This window comes from Ursus arctos, unplaced genomic scaffold, assembly GCF_023065955.2.
Source record: "Ursus arctos isolate Adak ecotype North America unplaced genomic scaffold, UrsArc2.0 scaffold_25, whole genome shotgun sequence".
In the NCBI taxonomy this organism is placed as follows: Eukaryota; Metazoa; Chordata; class Mammalia; order Carnivora; family Ursidae; genus Ursus; species Ursus arctos.
The window spans coordinates 3196866-3217213 of record NW_026622930.1 but is presented as its reverse complement, the minus strand read 5'-3'; the positions used below and the strand labels follow the sequence as shown (position 1 = coordinate 3217213).

Below are 20348 nucleotides of genomic sequence, written 5' to 3'. Positions count from 1 at the left end.
ATTCTGCTCAAGGAGCCATCGCTCGTGTTTCCCACACTACAGATGATACAGTCCTTTTATTCTCCTTCCTCTTCACAAGGCTCCAAGCCTTCCATCTGCAGGGCCCGTGGATTCACCCTCAGCACATAGAGCAGCAAGGCAGGGCAGGGCCCCTGGAGAGAGTCGTACTTGGGTGTGAATCCTCTGGACTCCTCTAGCCGTGTGTCCTTAGACAAACCACGTCACCTTCGTAAAATGAGGAGAGCCCAGCACGTCCCCTCACGGTTGTTTGAGGAATCGAGGAGATAATGCATGTAAAGTGTTTAACAGGTTGTCTGGCACCAGGGAACGCTCAGTAAAGGGGAGTTGTTGTGCTGTTTTCCTCGTTGCTGTCATCATGCCAACCAGGACTTGACAGAGTTTTCTTTCGTCATCAGCCTTTGTGCTCGTTCATTTTGCCACTTGTCTGGACGAGGCACATAGTACCTCTGGCCTGAACTGCCGCAGGAGGCTCCCAGCTGGTCTTCCCACCTGGTCACCCATCCTCCTCCTGCGCTGCGCCCGATGGCGGTTAGCAGGAACACCTCTGATGGATACACTGGCAGTCAGAACCCTCGAGGGCTCCCCTTTGCCTTCCTCTAGCTTAAGATCCAAATCCCTTACCCTCCATCACGATCTCTCACCGGATATATTTATAGCCCATGAGAATACCCTGAAAGCTGTGAAGTACCAGATGAAAGTGAGTGCCGTCCTCACCACCCCCACAGGCTGTAGGCGGCTCTTCATGTGTGTAGCTCACTGCCACAGCTCAGCTTCAAGAGGGCGGGCCTGCGACCTACTTTAGTTTATATCACCATAGCGGCTGACTCAGTATCCTGAATGTGGAGGGTAGGCTTCCACACTTGACAGATTGATTACCATCTAAATTACTGCATCAAAATGTAGGGATCAAAGTAGTTTATTAGAGATCTTGCTGTATGTCTTAGCAAGGTCGAATGGTGGTGTAATTTTTCTGAATGAATGGTTTCACTCAATGGGCTGGAAGCCCAAATATCTGTGTGCAATGCTTGTATGTGTGCTTTTTTTTTTAAAAGATTTTATTTGTTTGAGAGATAGCGAGAGAGAGAGAGCATGCGCAGGGGGCGGGGAAAGGCAGAAGCAGGATCCTCGCCAAGCAGGGAGCGTGATGTGGGGCTGATCCCAGGACCCTGAGGTCATGACCAGAGCCAAAGGCAGACGCCCAACCTAGAGCCACCAGGTGCCCTGTACATGTGCCCCCTGTATGTGTGCGGTGGGTTTTTTTGTTTGTTTGTTTGTTTTGTCAGAGAGAGAGACAGAGCACAAGCAGAGGGAGCGGCAGGCAGAGGGAGAAGCAGGCTCCCAGCTGAGCAAGGAGCCTGATGTGGGACTCGATCCCAGGACCCTGGGATCATGAGTTGAGCCAAAGGCAGATGCTTAACTGACTAAGCCACGCAGGTGTCCCACATGTGCTTTTTAATAAACCCATGTATGAAGCTTGAGCTAGTGTTAATTTGATTACTGATCTAAGAACAAATCCGTTTACAAAGCGCTTTCAGATGCATCGTCTCCTTGATCCTCGTGGCAAGCCTGCGTGGCAGGCAGACCATCAACTACGGGGTTTGAGCGGCCGTCCAAGTTAAAAGAGAAGGAAGTGGAGCTTGGGTCCGGGATAGCTCTTCTTACTCCAGACTCCTGTTCTGGGCAGAAAATACCTCTCCAAGCTTCTTAGCACACTCTCATTAAGAGTTCAGAAAATTCACACTTGATTGATCAGTATTTCCTTCATTAGAAATGTGTTTTTTATTTTGTCATTTCAAGATGAAAGACCTAGAAAGAGAAAGGAGGGTTCTAACAGATGTAATTATTTCTCTGAATTGCATACATTTTCAGTCAGGGCTTTGTAGAAGCTGTAGCCTGATGCAGCTTCCCCCTCCAGGGGTAATGTTTACATTCTGGAAGCTAGCCTTGTCTTGTATGTTTGCTCTTTTAGGGGAAAACGGAACCCATCACTGTGGTGAAGCTGCTAAGCTGCTTCGATGACCTCGTGGCTGCAGGCACCGCCTCTGGGAGGGTTGCTGTCTTCCAGCTTGTGTCCTCGCTGCCAGGGAGAAATAAACAAGTAAGGACCCGTCATTTTGGCATTTCTTAACTTCTTGGTGAATTTCTCATGGATTTTCAAATGAGAAATCCACATCTGCCTGGAAAATACCTGCTCAGAAAAACTTCGCTCTGTGCTTTTAATGGTTCTTGGTAGGACACTTGGCAGAAAGCACGTTTGGGTAATTTAGATCGTGCCTAATATTCTTTGGCTGTCCTCTGTCAGTTTTAAAGATAAATAGCCAGGGGGAACCTTGTGCAGGGTTTTGCCTGGAAAACAAGGTTGGGAAAACCAGCTCCTCCAAGAGCAGGAAGGACTGTGTACCCCTGTGCCCACAGAGCCCCATCTCACTGTGTCCATCCCTTTCCCTCCTTGTGCATGTGTTTACCGTTGATTCCCAGCTTCGGAGATTTGATGTCACCGGTATTCACAAAAATAGCATAACAGCTCTGGCTTGGAGCCCCAATGGAATGAAATTGTTCTCTGGAGATGACAAAGGGAAAATTGTCTATTCTTCTCTGGATCTAGACCAGGTAAGATTATTTCCAGAAATATTTTTGGCCTTCTTATATTTGGAGAAATTATGTCCATAATTACATTTTAGTAAGTCAGTTTGTATTCCCAATAATTGTCCCTTTATAATCTCATTATTTTTTGTAACATTTTCCCTCAAGGACTTCTCTGTAACATTTTCTAAGCTTCTACTTCTGTGACTAAAGGGTTGGCCTTTGTTTGCACTGGCCCCTTCCTTCACAGTGTTCATTCTCCTGTTGTCTCCTGCTGCTCCTTCGAACAGACGCCATTGTCACTCCTCTCTCCTTGAAGGGTTTGTAGGAGCCATGCGAAGCTTTCATAATCATAACTGTGGACAGAGGTCAGTGCTTTGAGGGGGCGGAGGCTCGCCCCAGCCAAACCTTGCCTCTCGCGTGGGAGGGAGCGGGCAGAGGAAGAGGAGGTGTGGTGGCAGCCTGGTGCCCAGCCGCTACCCTCGTGTTTGTTGCTTTTTTTAATCCTCACAACGGCACCCTGAGCTATGTGCGCTCTTTCCCCGTCAGTAGATGAAGAACCCCATCACTAGCCCGGGTCACAAGTGAACACCTGGCAGAATTCAGCTTCAAACAGGTTCTGCTCCAAAACCCGCACCTTTTCCACTGCACGTGTGGCTCTGTGCAGGCCTGTGCTTCGTTGGGTCACGTGTCTGCCCAGCTAGACTGAACACCTTGGTGTCACGAGCCTCTCGTTTTCTTATGTGTAGCCTTCATTCCTCGTACGTAGTAGGAATTCAGCAATTACTAGCCAAGCGGCTTTTAGTCCCTCCAGTCCATGACTGACCTATTACAAGTTCTCTCTAGCAGTAGTTCTCAAAGTTTTTGGTCTCAGGACCCCTCTACACTCTTAAAAGGAGGACCCAAAGAGCTGCTGTTTGTACAGGTTATAGCTACTAAGTGCACCATGTTAGAAATTAAAACTGAGAAATTTTAAAATATTTATTTTATTTTGAAATAATAAACCTATTACTAGAAATAACATTTTTATGAAAATAAATATTTTTAAAACAAGTGAAAAGAAAGACATTGCTTTACATTTTTGCAAATCTCTTTAATGGCTGGCTTGATGGAGGACAGCTGCATTCTGCATAAATGGTCCCAAATACATTGTTTTGGTTGGAGTATAAAAAGAAAAGCTGGCCTCTTGCAGACCTGTAGTTGGAAACAGGACAAGTATTGTAATAACCTATTTAGAGAATTGTGGATATTCTTCATTAATCTTATCCCCCAACTGACGGATGGTGGTTTCTTTAAAGGTCAGTTGTAACTGGGAAGCTGAAACCATATGGGTGGATTTTTTGTACTTTATTACAGTGAAATCCAGTGGTCTGTCTTGCACTTTGAATGGCTCTTTCATCCACGCGTGATTTTGTAATATCATGTCTTGGTCACTTGGAAAATATTGATCTACTGAGTGAAGCATATCTTTTCAAATGTTGACACATTTAATTATATAATTTCAAAGAACGCATCTTTGTTAATATCACCATCGTTCTGATCAGAAAAGTCTTTAGCTACTGGGAGTTGCTCAAGTTCACAGGGTCGATACAAGTTTTCAATTCTAATCCTCATTTGAAAACTTGAAATTTATTATCAGCAACAAATACGATTACTTGTTTTCATTGAAGTGACAAGGTCACTTTGTTCCATCTGAGAAAATGTCTGCCAATACCCATGTTTGAATAATTATAGTATGTCAAATAAAAATGGCATTCTGTGGAAAAAAAAAAAAAAAAAGCAGCTGGTTGAGCTCCTGGCTCTTAACAGTGAAGCAAGTGCTTTTCCTTGAGAGAACCAGAGGACCTCAGTGTGCAGCAGAAGGACTGGTGTGCAAGCCCCATTTTATCACACAAAATTCCGAACTGCGTCTACCCAAGAGCCAGGATTTAATGAAATTATAAATGTTCTGCATCAAAGACAGTCTTCAGCGAAACGCAGGTTTTTTCCCTGAGTGGTGGCAGAGGACACAGTGACCATTAGTGGCATTCAGCGCTCTGCTCTGCCCACCGTGGCTTTTGTGTCAGTGCAAATGTCAGCCCAGTGAAAAAGGCAGACAGAACCGAGTATTATAATGAAAATAGTTTGGGCCTTGCAGACCCTGTGGAAAGGACTGCGGAGCACACTTTGAGAACCACTCTTGTGCAGGAAAGTGTTGGGGTTATTAGGAGTCCCTGTGTTGTATCTTCCTTCTGTTCAGGCCCGCAGGCAGCACCAGGACAGCACTGCTCCCCAGCCCACATTTCAGGAAGTGGAGAGAAAGCCACATGTAGAAAACAGGGTCCTTAGCATGCTGGTAACTTATTTCCCAGCTTTATTGAGGTTCTGATAGTTCTTTTAAAAAATGCAAGTACAAAGAGATTTGCAAAAAAAAGATATGGGAGGCTGAGTGTTTTTGTAAAATTCATACAATAAATTTAGTGCATTATAAGCTAAGTTGAAAACTGAAAAGCCACAGTTTACGTAACTACAGATATGAGAGGAAAATCTGCTTTAAAAGTACTTGATATTTGGGGGGTAATGAGAATTTCTCTATCTTCACTGTGTTGGTGGTTTTATAACTGTATGCATTTGTCAAAATCCATAGAATCAGGGGCACCTGGGTGGCTCAGTCATTAAGCGTCTGCCTTCAGCTCAGGGTGTGATCCCGGCGTTCTGGGATTAAGCCCCACATCAGGCTCCTCCGCTGGGAGCCTGCTTCTTCCTCTCCCACTCCCCCTGCTTGTGTTCCCTCTCTCGCTGGCTGTCTCTCTCGCTGTCAAATAAATAAAAATAAAATCTTTTTTTAAAAAAATCCATAGAATCATGTCTCTAAAAAGGGTGAATTTTATTGTATGTAAATTTTACCAGTAAATGTGATTGCTGCTCCCCCCACCCCCAGAGGTCTGTGGTAATGCATCAGGATTTCTTAAACAATTGAAGAAACTGGTTCAGGAGAGGAGTAACTTGTAGAGGCAGATTTTTGACACCAAGAAATAGAGTTTGTGCTAGCAGTAAAATGCCTTTTAGAGTTTACCTTTGTTCTTCAATATACTTAATATTATTTTAGTTCTGTTTTTTCTGACCCTTTCAGTTGGCAAGGATATAATGTCGCCAGAATTGCTTTGAATTCTTTGTGGGGGAAGAGTGTAATGTGACCTTAGGTGATAGTTGCCACAATAATTTTATAGAAAGTCCTCTTGTGTTCTACCAGAATAAATAATACTCATAGTGTAACATATTTCTGCTTAGATCTTCATGGGCTCTTCTTCAAACTGTCTACTGAGAACATTTTAAAAGAAATGATACAGAATTTTTAAATGTTTCTTGCCAAACTTGATTTAGCCTGAGGTAGGTGTTAACGTTATTTTCTCATTAGTGAGAACTTTTCCAAATAATTTCATCACAGTGGGTTGACAGTGAATCTCAAGAGAATTAACAGTATACATTTTAAGGTGTAATCTGACCCAAATACAAGTAACAAAAGGATGCTTCCCGGTCATAGAGGAAGTCGGGTTACTTTAACTGCACGCTGAGTTGGATTTAACTGGACTCTCTCACAGGGTGTATGTAACTCGCATTTGGTGTTGGAAGAGCCGTCTTCAATCGTGCAGCTGGATTATAGCCAGAAAGTGCTGCTCGTGTCTACACTACAAAGAAGCCTGCTGTTTTACACAGAAGAAAAGTCTGTCAAGCAAATTGGAACACAACCAAGGAAAAGGTAAGCGTCACAGTGCCCCAGCATGGTGGTTACAGAGGGGCTTTAAGTTTTCCTAGGTTTCCCGTTTGCCCTGTGCAAGCTCACAGCGGCTCTAAGCCTGGGGCTCCCACTGGGTCCCTAACCCGCCTGGGGCCCCTCGTCCCAGCATCAGACAGGAAGAGTGTGTCCCTCTTGTTCTGCTGCAAGCACCTGCACGTGTGGCCTCCCTGCCTCGAGTGCCGGGATCTGGGGAAGTCTCCAATGTGGTCTGCTTTGGGTCCACTCCTGTGCGGGTGCCCCTCCACCACAGCCCCTTCTCAGGGACCCCTCTGCACCGTGTGGGCCGTGCCAGGCTTGGGGATAACTGGCAGACAAGGTAGATGTGAGCCCGCCATCATGGAAACTTAATAAAGTCAGCAGAAAAATTGTTAATAGTTGTGTTACCTGCTATTGAGCAACATGCGGGGTGCTTCGAAGCTTCTACCCAGCCTGGAGGTGAAGGCAGACCCCTGAGGGAGTGGGCGAGGGAGGAGTAGAACTGGCTGCGAGGAGTGGGGAAGGTCTGGAGGGGGAGGCTTCCAGGCTGGAGGGGGAGGCTTCCCCCTGTTTACCTACTACCTGGAAGGACAGCAGGAGAAGGGGTAGGCCAAGCCCAGTCGCCTACCAGTCTTGTGGGAAGAGGCAGCAGGAGCCCATGGGTGACCTCCCTGCCAGAAACACACTTGTAGATCCCTGGGGCCTGGTTTACGTGGGGGTGGAGTCAGTGAGGTGGGACTTGGTAGCGTGTGGGGCCACCCCCGCATCCTGAGGAGAGAGGAACAGAGAGCCAGGTGGGGGCAGGGAGAGAGGATGGGTGCCAGCAGCTTGTAGATTGGGCAGCAGGATTTGGAGAAGTTCCTGGTGAAGGGGCACTATTGCCTACAGAGGCTCAGAGGGGCAGGGTAGCAGGTGGGCTGGGGAGTGTGGCGAGCAGGCTGACAGTGAGACGTGGATTGGCTGCACCCACGAAGGAGGGCCCGTGGAGGCTGGTGGTGACAGCCGGGCGGATGACAGATGGCCCAGAGAAGGGGAGGTCAGATGGGCGGAGCGTGGCAGCCCTTAGCTGTTAAAAGACCTGGTCGAGCCTCCCCTTTGGCTTCTGTTTTGCATGCTGAATACACCCCCAATTCCATCAGCAGTTTAGCCTTTTGATAGCATAGCAGTATTCTCCCTCTTGGCCCCTGGAAAACGCAGTCGGATTTGTAGCTTCGGCTTAGGGACTCCACACATCTTCATCTTAGTTTTTCCTCTGCCAGTGTCCCCCTCTTCTGCCTGATGTTTTGTCCTGACTTGTCATCAGTGTCTTACTGCACTCTTTTTGGAAGGATAGTGGAGGATAAAGAGAGAGATGAAAACCAGTTACTTTTCACGTGGATCAGCCAATAGTCCTCTTAAAACCCGGTCTTCCAGCCTCTGGTGTGGAAACCTAAGCAAGTTTCCATGAGCACCTCCCAGTGCACATGTGTTGTCGGTCTTTTGGCCTGTCCTGGGCACTGTTCCAGGCTGCGGACGCACACAGATGTGTCCCCTTTCTCCCCAGGAGGCCTATTTCACTGAGCCCTGGAGGAGTGGGGATACCACAGAATAAATGGAAAAGTTGTTCACCTCTGTGTCTTCAAGGCTTGTTTTTTTGTTGCGTGCCATGAATTTGTGGTTCAGAAAGGGCATCTGGTGTGCCTGGGGGGGCAGCGCGCAGTGGACAGCAGTGAGCAGGGGACACGTCTGTGCCCTCATGCAGGGTACCTGTGTGGGCTGCAGTGCGTGCTGTGGAGCAGACAGGGTGAAGCCTTGGGGTGGGGGTGGCACGTTCTCTTAGAACAGTCCAGAAAGACTTCTGTGAGGAAGCGATATTTGAGCAAAAGCCTCAAGCCTGGGAAGAGTTGCTGGAGGAGCGTTCTGGTCTCAGGAGACAGCGAATGCCAAGGCTGCAGATTGGGCCAGGGCTTACAGTGTTCGGGGAGCGAGAGGGGGCCAGGGTGACCAGGGAGAAGTGGGTTGGGTACACTCGTAGAAAATGAGATTGGAAAGGAAGGCCTGAGCCAGCTTAGGGGCGGGGGCTGTGGGGACCACGTGCTATTGCCCGAGTTCTTCTAGGCATAACAAAAAGCCATTGAAGTGCTTTAGGCAGGAGAATAGCAACATGAGCGATGACGTTTCAGAGCTCACCCCGGGTTCTGTGTGGAGACTCAACTGGAGATGGGCAGGAGGGGGACAGGGAGGAGGGTACCGCAGGAGTCCCGGGAGCAGGCATGGAGGCTGGCTCCTGGTGGTGGCTATCAGGAGCCGGGGAGGTGGAGGGAGCTGTAATTTGGAGATAGAAAGCACGGGGCTGGATAATGGATTGGATATGGGGCAAGGGGAAGAAAAGAAGATTTCTGTGCTGGTGACTGTGGCAGCTGGGTAGCTGTGGTGGGCACACTGGGCAAGCCTGTTTGAGGTCAGACATCCGTTCTATTGGGAGCATATCGAGCTGGAGGTGCCTGTTAGGTAGTAGTCAAGCGGGAGCCGTAGCAAGGAGTGACATCTACAGGCCTGGAAATCCCTAGATGCAGGTGACATTGAGACCCCGACATTGGGTGAGTTCACTGAGGAACAGTGTTTATTCATGTGACATTGAAAAATCCTCACCGAGTCTCTGCTGTGCCCCAGGCAGCCTTCTCCATCTGAGGAGACAGCTGTGAACGGGGAAAACCTCTAATCTCAGGGGGCTCACATTCCTGGCGGGGGAGACCAACATTAAATCACTATGTTCTAGAATGTTCGGTAGTAATAAATCAGGATATGGACTAGAGAGAAGGGAGCACAGGACACGGGTGTGTGCTCTAGATAGGCAGGCAGGGACGGCTCCTCCACAGGAGAGACCAAGTGTTGTGTGTGCCAAGCGTTTGAGAGTTTGGGGAGCAGCAAGGCTATGTGCATGTGGAGCAGAAGAGGGGCCAGGGCAGAACCCCATCCTGTAGGCTTTGTGGACCTTACCCGGGGGCTGCTTTGTTCTAGCACACCAGCAGTTATGAGAGGCTTTGACCAGGGCAAGTCACCCTTGCTGCTCTTTGGAGGGGGCAGGAATGGCAGCTCAGGGGGGCCAGCCAGGGGCTTACACCAGGGCAGGGTGGTAGGAATACTGGGAGGGCAGAGCTGGCAGGTTTGCTGACACGTTGGCTCTGGGGTGTGAGAGAGAGAGATTAGTCAGAGGCCGTGGCTGAGCCCTCGGGGGAGTGGCGGCGCACTGGCCTAGAGAAGCCTGGGGGAGGATAGAAGAGTCTGTTGTGGACAGGTAGCATAGTCTCCCTCCCAGGGGAGGGCCAAAGGGGCGGGAGCAGCAGGTGTGCGTCTTGGGAAGCGGGTGGGCCGGGGTGTGCGTTTGGGAGCCTGTAGCATGCAGATGGTATTTAAAGCTCTGGGATGGACAAGCTCGCTGCGGCGTGAGCATAGCTGGAGAAGTGGGGGGCTCTCTGTTCTGGGCATTGGCAGAGACCAGGGTGTGAGGAAGGTTCAGAGGAGTGAGAAGTTGGAGGCCACATGGAGGAAGTGTCGCAGGGCCAGCAGCTGTGCCCCAAGAGACGGCCTGAGACAGACGTTTGTATTTGGCGACCTGGTGGTACACACAGCCTTGCTCATGGAGAGGGGCCAAGGGTGAAAGGGCTGGAGGGGACGGGATCGCAGTGCTCGGAGACAGCTTTTTAGGGGGCTGGTTTTTGTTGAAGGGAAAACAGGAGGGGGCCCCTTGGGGGGAGCATGTCTGGTGAGAGGTTTGTAAAGATGGGCTGGGTGGCAGGTGCTGGCTGGCACAGGGCACAAGATGGCGGTGCCCGTCGTGGCCTCCCTGGAGCCTGCTGGTAGGTGACAGCGTGGCCTGGATAGGGCCAGGGTGTTCTCAGCGGGGAGCAGAGCATGGGTGTGGGGGCACTTGCAGGCAGAGGAAGTCAGTGTTGGGGTATGGGGTCGTCCTTTTTGGGTGGAGTTTGTGAACCTCCTCAGACCGGACCAGATAAAATACACGTTACTCCCAGAAGACCTCAGTGCCCTTGGCTGTCCCCAGATGTGTTGTACGTTTGCTCTCCTCATGGGAACCCTCTCCATACCTATTAGGTGTCCCATGCAGCCCTGTCGTCAGGGCCCCTGCGTGTGGCCGTCCGTGCTGGGTGTGGACATGCAGAGTCTGTGCCCCAGCAGAGCCAGCATCAGGTTCTGGAACGTGGTCACTGCCGTCGTGCCTGTGTGACGGCCTGTGGGCAGTTGGCTGTTGAGCCTTTTGTCACCCATCCTACACTGTCATTCTCTTGCCTCGGGCTCTCTGTCCTCACTCAGCATTTCAGGTCTGCGGCCCCAGAGATTATATAGCACGTTAGAAAACTCCTTTCAGAGCGCCCAGCCGGCTCAGTCGGTAGAGCGTGAGACTCTCGAACTCAGGCTTGTGAATTTGAGCCCCATGCTGGGGGTAGAGATTACTTAAAAATAAAATCTTTTAAAAAAACAAAAACAAACAAAAAAATACTCTTTTCACACTAATGCGGCTCATAGAATTAAAGTATTTTTAAAAAGTCATCAGTGATTTTTCTAGAAGTGACTGCCACCAAAATTAAGGAAGTAGGTTAATTTAGTTATGATTTAAGAATCCTGCAGTTCCTGGACCTTAAAAGTGGGAGTCTGAGTGTCCACTTCAGAATGACAGCAGCAAGTGCTGAGGAATCATGCCGCAGGTGGGTGGCACCAAGACAGGGCTTAGGACAGGTTGCACCTTGCTCTAGCTAGTTATCCCCAGCTTAGCTGCCATCCCCCCAACAACTCACACACCACACGTTCCAGAGTTCCTTAGAGCCATCCACCCACCAGGACCCTCTCGTCATGTTCCTTCCCCCAGAGTGCCCGTCCCTTCCTCAGCCGGGTAATAGTCCCGGGTTCAGCCCTCTCCTGCCCCAGTCAGGACACATCCCATCCGGACTCCTCGGGCAGCCCTTCGAGCCTCAGATGCTCTCGCCGTGATTCATACACATGCACACGTCTGCCCCCGTTTGTTCTCGGCCAGGGCCAGGATCTCGTCTCATTTATCTTTCATGTTGCCTGCAGCACCATGGTCACACACCACGCAGGACTCACTCAGTGTTCGTTCAGGTGCGTGCTTTAGTTACCCAAGGTGACCAAATCAAAGTGGAAGTGACAAGAGGGTTTTAAGAGGACCTATAAATAGAAGGAAAACGTGTAACAATTGGGTCACCAAACAGAAATTTATTTGACAGGAAGGGCAAGAGGAAGAGGTTAGGGACTGCCCTGCTAGAATTCCTTTGGGTCTATTTAGAGAATCTTTCCAGAACAAATCCACCAAACGCAGTAATCAAACACGATGCTGATTATAGAGTTGTCCGTGAATGATCTACAGCGTTAGAACCATCTTGGTTAATCTAACAATCTTCCTTTCAAAGCTGAATTTGATATTCGACATCCTCCTTGGGCCCTATCCAGAGGGATTTAGTTACTGTGCAGCCAGAGGGACCTAGGGAGATACTGACGTGCAGAAAAACGTCCGGATAACTCTATCTTTGTGACTGTGGGGGATGGGCCCTGGAGACAGCCCCTCAGGAGGGCCGGCGCACTGCTGTGTGCAGGGACGGTGAGGAGAGAGGCACGGGGCCTGTGGGGAGTGCGCAGTGCTGGCGTGCATGGAACTAGAGGCTGATGCCAGCTGTGAGCGCCTGTAGCCCTGTGTGTGGCCTTACAGTGTCACCAGCAGTGCTTTTGTGCCTTTATAGACTGGCTCACTTAATCTTCACTTTAACCTTTGAGATGGCAATGATTACCCCTGGTTTACAGATTAGGAAACTGAGCTCCAGAAAGTGTGCATAGCACACAGCAAATGTCAGGGCTGGAAATTGAGCCTTGCTGTCAATCGAGAGTCAGTACTCTTTCTACTGTTTCAAATCAGAGAAGGATTTTGGGGAGAAGGTGGACTGAAACTCTTGAACTTTGAGTTCTGGTAGGAGCCTGAGATTGGGCAAAGGTGTGGGACCATGAGAAATCAGAGGGGCGCCCAGCCTGCTCAGTTGGGGGAGCATGCGACTCTTGATCTCGGGGTTGTGGGTTCAAGCCCCACATTGGGTGTAGAGATTGCTTAAAAATAAAGCCTTTGGGGAAAAAAAGAATTCAGATTGCTGGTAGGAGCACAGGTTGCTATAATTTGAAATTGTCTTTCACACCTGAATGTGGTCAACTCAGCAGCCCAACAGTTACCCAACAGTGCAATAATTTCTTTTCCAGGAGAGCCTGGGCAGACCCTTAATACACCTGCGTGCTAGGAGGTCTGCACGGAGATGCTCGTAGCACTGTTGTTTAAAATGACAAAGTAGAAATAATTCAAATACCCATCAACAAGGGAGTGAGTAAAAAAAACGTGGCATACTGTGTAGCTCTGAAAATGAATGAGCTGTAGCTTTTTTATCAGTAAAGATAAATCTTAGAAATACACGTTTAAAGCAAGTTGCAAAAGTATGCAATAGCATCATACTTTTTTTAATACAAATGAAAGACAATGCTAAAATACGTAGTGTTTAAGATACATAGGTATGCCATTAAACTATCAATAATAGAAGCAAGGGAATAACAAACACGAAATTCAGTCTTGTGGTCACACCTGGGGAATGGAGGGGCAGGAACATTTAGGAGCACGGGAGAACATCACCCGTGTCACTGATGATTTATTTCTGAAGTTGAGGGATGGGTTCCTGGATGTGCATTTCATTTATTAGACTTCATAACTTTTATATGCCTATAAATGTGAGTGTATTTAGTATAAAATAATATATATTATTTATATAAAACATACATTCTTTTGTGTTAGGTATTTCATAATTTTTAAAATGGAAAAAACTGCCACGTCTGGGGACCAGATGGGAAGCTGGTCCCTGTGATGAGTTTAGACTCAATTGTAGACATGACGCTCATTCGCTGGGATGGAGTGAGGACAACAATCAGGCGTTAGAAGGAACAGAATTTCCGAGCAGGGAGAGTATGGTCAGACCTGGATTTGTCAGCTTCTGCCTCCATTTCCTCTTCTCTGACATAGGACCTGTACTGTTGGCCTCATGGGGCTGCCCTGAGGATTGAGCCAGAGGGTGGGGACAAAGCCCTGGGCACATCACCATGACGGCCGCCATGAGCCAGGCTGCATGCTCAGCGCGTGCACACTTCTGAGGGGGCTACGGGGAGGAGGCGACGCAGAGATGGCAATGTTGTTCCTGTAACAACAGAACAAACCATAGAAGAGGTTTGAAAAAACATCAGTCTTGTTTAGGCTTATCCAAAAAATTCTTGTTTGAGTTGGTATCAAGGGTTGACAACTGTCACTTTAAATCAGTTCATACCTGTTTTTTCTTTCTTTCCTTCTTTCTTTCTTTCTTTCTTTCTTTCCTTTTTCTTTCTTTCTTTCTTTCTTTCTTTCTTTTTTTTTTTTTTTGTAATTTCAGCACTGGGAAATTTGGAGCTTGTTTTATACCAGGACTTTGTAAGCAGAGTGATCTGACCTTGTACGCATCACGGCCTGGGCTCCGACTGTGGAAGGCAGACATCCATGGGACTGTTCAAGCCACATTTATCTTAAAAGATGTCTTTGCTGGAGGAGTCAAGCCTTTTGAACTGTACCCACGTCTGGAATCCTCCAACAGGGGAAGTTGCAGCTTACCTGAGAAACACCTGGGGCTAGTTTCATGTTTCTTTCAAGAAGGCTGGGTGTTGAGTTGGAATGAATATAGTATTTACCTTCTAGACACCATCAACCAGGTAAGTGACGTGATCGCACCACATCTTGGGTGTCTTTACAATGTTGGTCCACAGACCATCTCTCAGAATGATAGAAGGAACAGCATTGATTCTAATGCTTTACTTTTTCCTTTGGGCCAGTCAAGGAAATCAGGTCAGGGTCTGATTCTTTTATAGATTTGGTTTTAGTAGAACCTTCTAGCAGGAGTTCTTAGAACCTCTAAGCAGGAGTCTCGTCTGCCTGGCGTGGCTTCCTCACTTGGAACTTGAGGGCAGGGTGAGCTGGGCTGGGGCTATCAAGCTGCCTTTTAGCCCTGAGTTAGTTTCTCTTCTTAAGGAACACTTTGAAAGGCATTTTTGTATTCTTCTCCACTTACAGACAACTTAATTTTTCTTCTTTCTCTGAATACTCTTTGAACTTGATGCACGCTTCGTAGTGAGTGGGGTTGAGAGGTTTGGTGACTATGTATCAGTTCCTTTCTTCTGAATCCTTACCCCCAGTGCTTTCTGCGACAGGTGTAATTAACTTCACGAGACAAAAGGGCTGCCCATGTGCAGACATTGTGGCTGCCATCAGAGTCTGCGTGGCAACATGATGGGCTGCTTTCAAACTAATGGCATGTTTCTAGATGTTCATCAGGATTATTTAAGAATTAACAAAGAATTTAGACCCTTTTTCTATAGTGAACTGCCTCTTGATTTTACTGTTAGCAGAAAAGAGAATGTTTTAAAATCATTCAGACTCGGATGTCCTGTTTTCAGGTGGTATTAGGCACCCCTCCCTCTCTCCATTCATTCATTCAGAGCCATGAATTGCAGTGTCTACTGGTCTCTCCCACGGGAGTGCACACAGTAGGAGTCTAGACTGGTCAGTACATCACTCCAGCCCAAGAGCGGCATTCCCTATGGGCGTTTGTACAAAGTGCTGTGAGCTGTGACGAGTCCTGGGCATGTCACTGAGGCTGAGCGCCCCAGGGACCATTTCCTGAGGAGGTGATGTCTGAATCGAGTTGGAACTCTCCCAGTGAACAAGAGTCAGGAAAGGAGTTCGAGCAGAGCCATGGCGTCATGGAGGAACAAGGCTGGGGTCTGGACTGGCCCGCTCCCCACCCCCCCAGCTCAGGGCACCTGAAGCACAGACCGGGGCAGCTGTGTGAGGCTGACAGGCAGGTCCTCCTGAGGGGCATGAGCTCCATGTGCTGGGGGGAGGGGAGCCAGGCAGGACACGGCTCCCAGTGCCCAGAGGTGGGGTGAGCTGCTCGCTCAGTCTCATGCATTCCCTGGCAAGGTTTATGACTCCAGGTCACGTACTGTCGGATACTCCCTACCTTTGCGTTTGTTTACTCTTAAGAAGTTTGAGAAAGTGGGCGTAACAAAGCACAGGTGTCATTTGGCTCATTTGGGTTCCTGCACATTTGTATGCTTTCATCTATTACTATTGCCTGCTTGTGTGATTTTCTTTTCTTTCTTTTTTTTTTGGCGGGGGGACAGGCCACAATTGCTGGTTTGGAAGGATCAGGTGATATCGTGTCTGTTTCCTGCACAGAAAATGAAATATTTTTCTTAAAGGGAGATAGGAACATTATAAGAATTTCAAGCAGACCTGAAGGACTAGCATCAATAGGTTTGTATTTGTTATAAAATGTACTGTGTATGTGTAATTGTAGTTTATAATTTATAAACCTTACCATTACTTTGTTAGTTAAATGACTGTAGCTTTATCTAAACAAGGAAGTATTTGGAGGGTTTCCTGCGATTTTTTTTTTTTTTTAAGATTTTTTTGTTTGTTTTGTTTTAGAGAGAGTGTGTGTGTGCGAGTAGTGGGAGGGGCAGAGGGAGAGGGAGAGAATCTCAAGCAGACTCCGTGCTGAGTGCAGAGCCTGACTCGGGGCTCTGTCTCACAACCTCGGGACCATGACCTGAGCTGAAACCAAGAGTCAGATGCTTAACCAGCTGAGCCACCCAGGCGCCCCCCTGTGATTCTTAAAATATGGTTTACAATACTTTTCTTGAAGTTACCTACTTAAAGGCTCACATCAACCTCACATTTGGTAAAGTGGTTCCATGGGTCTGGAAGCTGGGGAGGCTGGATGAATAGTGAGGAGAACTGAGCACCCACGTGATTGGTCACTGGTAATCTGAGACCGCATGTGGGATTACTACTTCAAAAGATAGAGATTTGCCAAGATTTTAGAACATTGAAATCTGTGATCTGGAACATATCTTTTATCCTCCACACAGTTCTTCCTTATAGCACTGATCATTCTCTGTGCTTTTGACTTTTCTTTGTAATTCATACAAGTCCAGATTCTATTGAGCAAAGAATCTTCATGTGTATTCTCGTGCACACATCCACAGTACTTTGTGTATTTGGGGCTCATCAGTGAACTTGTTCCTGATGGTGACAACAGCCATGTGGGGAGGAGGAGGAGAGGCTGTCCCCCTCCTCTCTGTCACTCACTTGGTTCTCACTGTGTTCCAGAGACTGCTAAGCACTTAACAGTCATGACCTCATAAAATCCTGAACATAACCCTGAATGGAAGGTACTGGTTCTATAGGTGAGGAGACTGGGGCTTTGGAAGTTGCAGTGAAGTACGAAAGGCACCACTGCTGTGGGGATGTGAGCGGCACACCGGGCACATCCGTGTGGCCCCAGAGCCCCTGCACACGTGTAGCCTCTGGAGTTCATGGAGCAGTTTCACAGGTGTCTTGGTTGATGCTCATGACAGGCCTGTGGAAACGTGAGGCGGGTGGTCCTGCCACTGCCTTTCCCCAGCCAGGCCACCTTCCTCCTGGGGCTGGGGGCGGCCTTGTCCCTTCCTTGCTCACCGCACTCCTGTCGCCGCCATGTCTGAGGTGGCGTGCAGGGTGCCCCCTGCCACTGCTGCCAGCTCTCTCTGGGCTCCTGCCGCCACCCGCTCACCCCAGCACCCCAGGCGGGTCTGAGTGCTAGGTGTGTGGCGCTCCCCAGCGTGGCCGCTTTTGTCAGGCTGCTGCCCTCTGCTCTCTCCCTGCTCATTATTTAAGATCCACTTCAGGTCTGTCTGTATCTCTGATGCTTTTCCTGAGTGCTTTAGTTAAGTCAGCCTCTCCCTGTCTTCACTTGAGTTCCCAGGGGCCTACTCCTCCTACCGCTGTTGTGACTGGGGAGCCATTTACTTACCATGTCCTTACCTCACAAAATAATAAACTTTTTGCTTGCAAGGATCTTGTGGCTCAGCTTTGTGGCCCAATGTAGCATATGACACAGAAGCCCTGAGTGAGTGAGTGTTTGTTAATCCGTGGTATCCCTGTTGTACAGATTAGAAAACTGAGGACTGGGGGGTAAGTGACAAGCCCCAGATCCACCAGCCCTGTCTTCCAGTTTCTGCTTCAGGCGACCTTTCTCCTGCTTCTCCTGCCTGGCTACATTGGTCAGAAATGTGGACTTCTTGCCATAGCCATGGGCTTGGGGTATCTTGTCCCTGGGGGCATCTTTGCTATTACTTCTGCTCTCACCAGCACTAGCTGGTGTCAGTCACTGCAGGAGAGGAAGTAGAGGTCCTGGACCCAAGTGGGTGGGCCAGTTGCAAACCCAAGGCCTTCTAGAGCTGGGAGCAAGTCGAGGAAGAGGAGTTCCAGGAGGCAGGCTCCTGGGACCCAAAGCATTACTATAGCCTTTTGTCTTTTTGTAATGTCAGAATACAAAGTGTAGTTAGTAGGAAAGTATCCCAAACGGTCTCTCATGAGCCAGATATTTAGGACTTGAAAAGAGGAAAATGTCGTAAGGGCTATCTTGGCCCCAATTTTACAGTCTCTTAAGAGATGGTGGGGTGGGGGTGGGGTAGGGAGTGAATTACTTCTTAAGTCAGAGGGTAAGTCAGGATAAGTATCATTCCAGATTATCATTTCTGTGGAAAGTGAAGAAGCTCTGAGTCTTGAGTTTCATGAGCTGGCACGTGCACGGAGGGGTCGGGGCCCATGCGGCTTACAGGAGGGAAGTAAGCTCTAGACCCCTGCTGTCTGTGCAGTGAGAGAGCTCTGTACCTGCACTGTCCACAGTGGCCCCTGAACACCTGGAATGTGGGAGTGCAACTGAATTTTAGCATTTGATTCTGACTTTAAAACAGCTACACGTGACAGTAGCTGCTGTATTGGACAGGACAGCTCTAGACAAGACCTGCCATCAGCTCGTGTGATCTTTGACAAGTCGCTTCCCTGGCCAGGCTTCGCTCCGAGCAGAGTCCTGCCTGTCCGTCCCCAGCTGTGCACACCGCAGCCCGTGGTCTGCCCCTGACCACCCTCACAAGAGGACAGGAATTCCCATCTGTCTGGTTGGTGGTCCCAGAATGGTGGCGGGCACATAGTAGACGCTCAGTATCACAAGGATGGCTGAGCGGATTGAAGTGGCCCATACTGTAGAGGGTACTAGGGCTGGAACCACTGTGGCCGTGGTGACCTTGTGGTGTTGTGTTGAGAAGGACGAGTCCACGAAAGTGAGAAACTTGCTGGCTCTTAGTCATGGGCACAGAGCAAGGTGACTTGACCCTCCATGGCCACATCCTCACGCTGCTCTCTGCCCACACTGGACGCTGACTTCAGTAACTCGCTTCTCTGTCCTGGGTTTGTTCTCTTGGAAAATTCCCTTTCTCTCCCTAGATTTTAAGAAATACAGGTACACATATATTTTTCAAGTGCCTTTTGAGTTCTTTTATATTTAAGGCATGGTCTAAGTAGGGGATATCACTAAGCCCTTTCCTTAGAAACAGGTCATTTGTTTTCTTTAGGAATTATTTGTGAATGGGTGTGAGAAATGCTGTATATATTTAGTGTCCCTTTCCTATTGAGCTATTTACAGAAAATAGCCATGATGAACCATTTTCCTAATTTTGGTGTGTGCACTTCCTGGAGCACAGAACCGTTTGTTGGAATGTTTTGTGTGGTTCTTGTAGTTTGGCCAGTCTCTCTGAGTTTAGCAGGAGGGTATTTAGGGTTAGCAAACCTGAAAGAGATGTCAACTTTCTTGGACAACCGGCGTTAACACCCAGCTCTTCTTACTCAGTGCGAGATGGTCTGGAGACGCCAGGATGCGTGGAGCAGGCCCCCGGGCAGCGTATGGAGAAGCCGTCAGGGGCGCCAGTTTCTGAGACGAGACTCCGGGGCTCTTCCGTGGCCAGCTCCGTGGCCAGCGAGCCAAGGAGCAGGAGCAGCTCGCTCAACTCCACCGACAGTGGCTCCGGGCTCCAGGCAGCTCCAGAGCTGGGGAGGGGCAGCCAGCCCGCCTCACAGAGATTCAGTGTGATTAGCTCAGAAGACTTTGACCAGGAGCTTGTCGTGAAGCCTCTGAAAGTGAAAAAGAAGAGGAAGAAGAAGACAGGTACCATCCGTAGCAGAGCACACACTGACTCCTTACTTAGGGGCGTTCTTACACACTTTTTGGGAGTGCTGCTTTCACTGAATGAGCCCTTACCCATTCAGTGAGAAGCAGAGAAGACCCTCAGAAAACACGTGTGTTCTTTCCTCAAAGGAGTTTTACCGTGAAATATTTTATATGTTAAAAAAGAATACCACGCACACCGAAAGCACCCTCGTGAGGTGTAAATAATGTAACATACACCTGTGTACTTACTACCCTGCTGGGTGGGTCTGGGTTTATACTTCTCAATATTGAAATAAAAATTTTGATGTATCCATGTATAGCATGTATTAGACCAGAGATGCTATGAGCCTGGATGGAAAGTCATGGAAATAGAAGATTTACACTGATGTCTAGACGGGTCGTTTTACGTTTAGTGTTGGACAGGTTACCAGACATGGGATTTAACGTAGAAATGGTTCAATGTTTTACTCCTTGGTTCCCGTTAGACCTCTAGAGCAACACATACTTACAGAGTTCTACGCATTTTAATAATATTAAACAACTGGTCTGCCATCCATCTGTTCCTTTGTTTTCCTGCATTAACATTTCTTTCTTTTTTTTTTTTTTAAGATTTATTTATTTGACAGCGAGACAGCCAGCGAGAGAGGGAACACAAGCAGGGGGAGTGGGAGAGGAAGAAGCAGGCTCATAGCGGAGGAGCCTGATGTGGGGCTCGATCCCAGAACGCTGGGATCACGCCCTGAGCCGAAGGCAGACGCTTAACCGCTATGCCAGCCAGGCGCCCCTACATTAACATTTCTTGAGCGAGGCCTAGAGCCAATCAGTGTGTCTAATGTTTGCGTCCATTTAAAACATCTCTGCATGGGGATAATTCGTAC

At 48.5% G+C, this 20348-nt stretch overlaps 1 protein-coding gene across 1 annotated transcript in view; it reads left to right on the top strand.

Moving 5' to 3' along the window:
• TECPR2 (tectonin beta-propeller repeat containing 2) overlaps nt 1–20348 on the top strand; it is a 98901-nt gene that overhangs the window by 23599 nt on the left and 54954 nt on the right. Inside the window, exons 3-8 of the mRNA XM_026515263.4 lie at nt 1991–2119; nt 2500–2631; nt 6186–6343; nt 13819–14131; nt 15602–15734; nt 19153–19467. Coding sequence (XP_026371048.1) covers nt 1991–2119; nt 2500–2631; nt 6186–6343; nt 13819–14131; nt 15602–15734; nt 19153–19467 — 1180 coding nt within the window. The remainder of the gene's footprint in view (nt 1–1990; nt 2120–2499; nt 2632–6185; nt 6344–13818; nt 14132–15601; nt 15735–19152; nt 19468–20348) is intronic.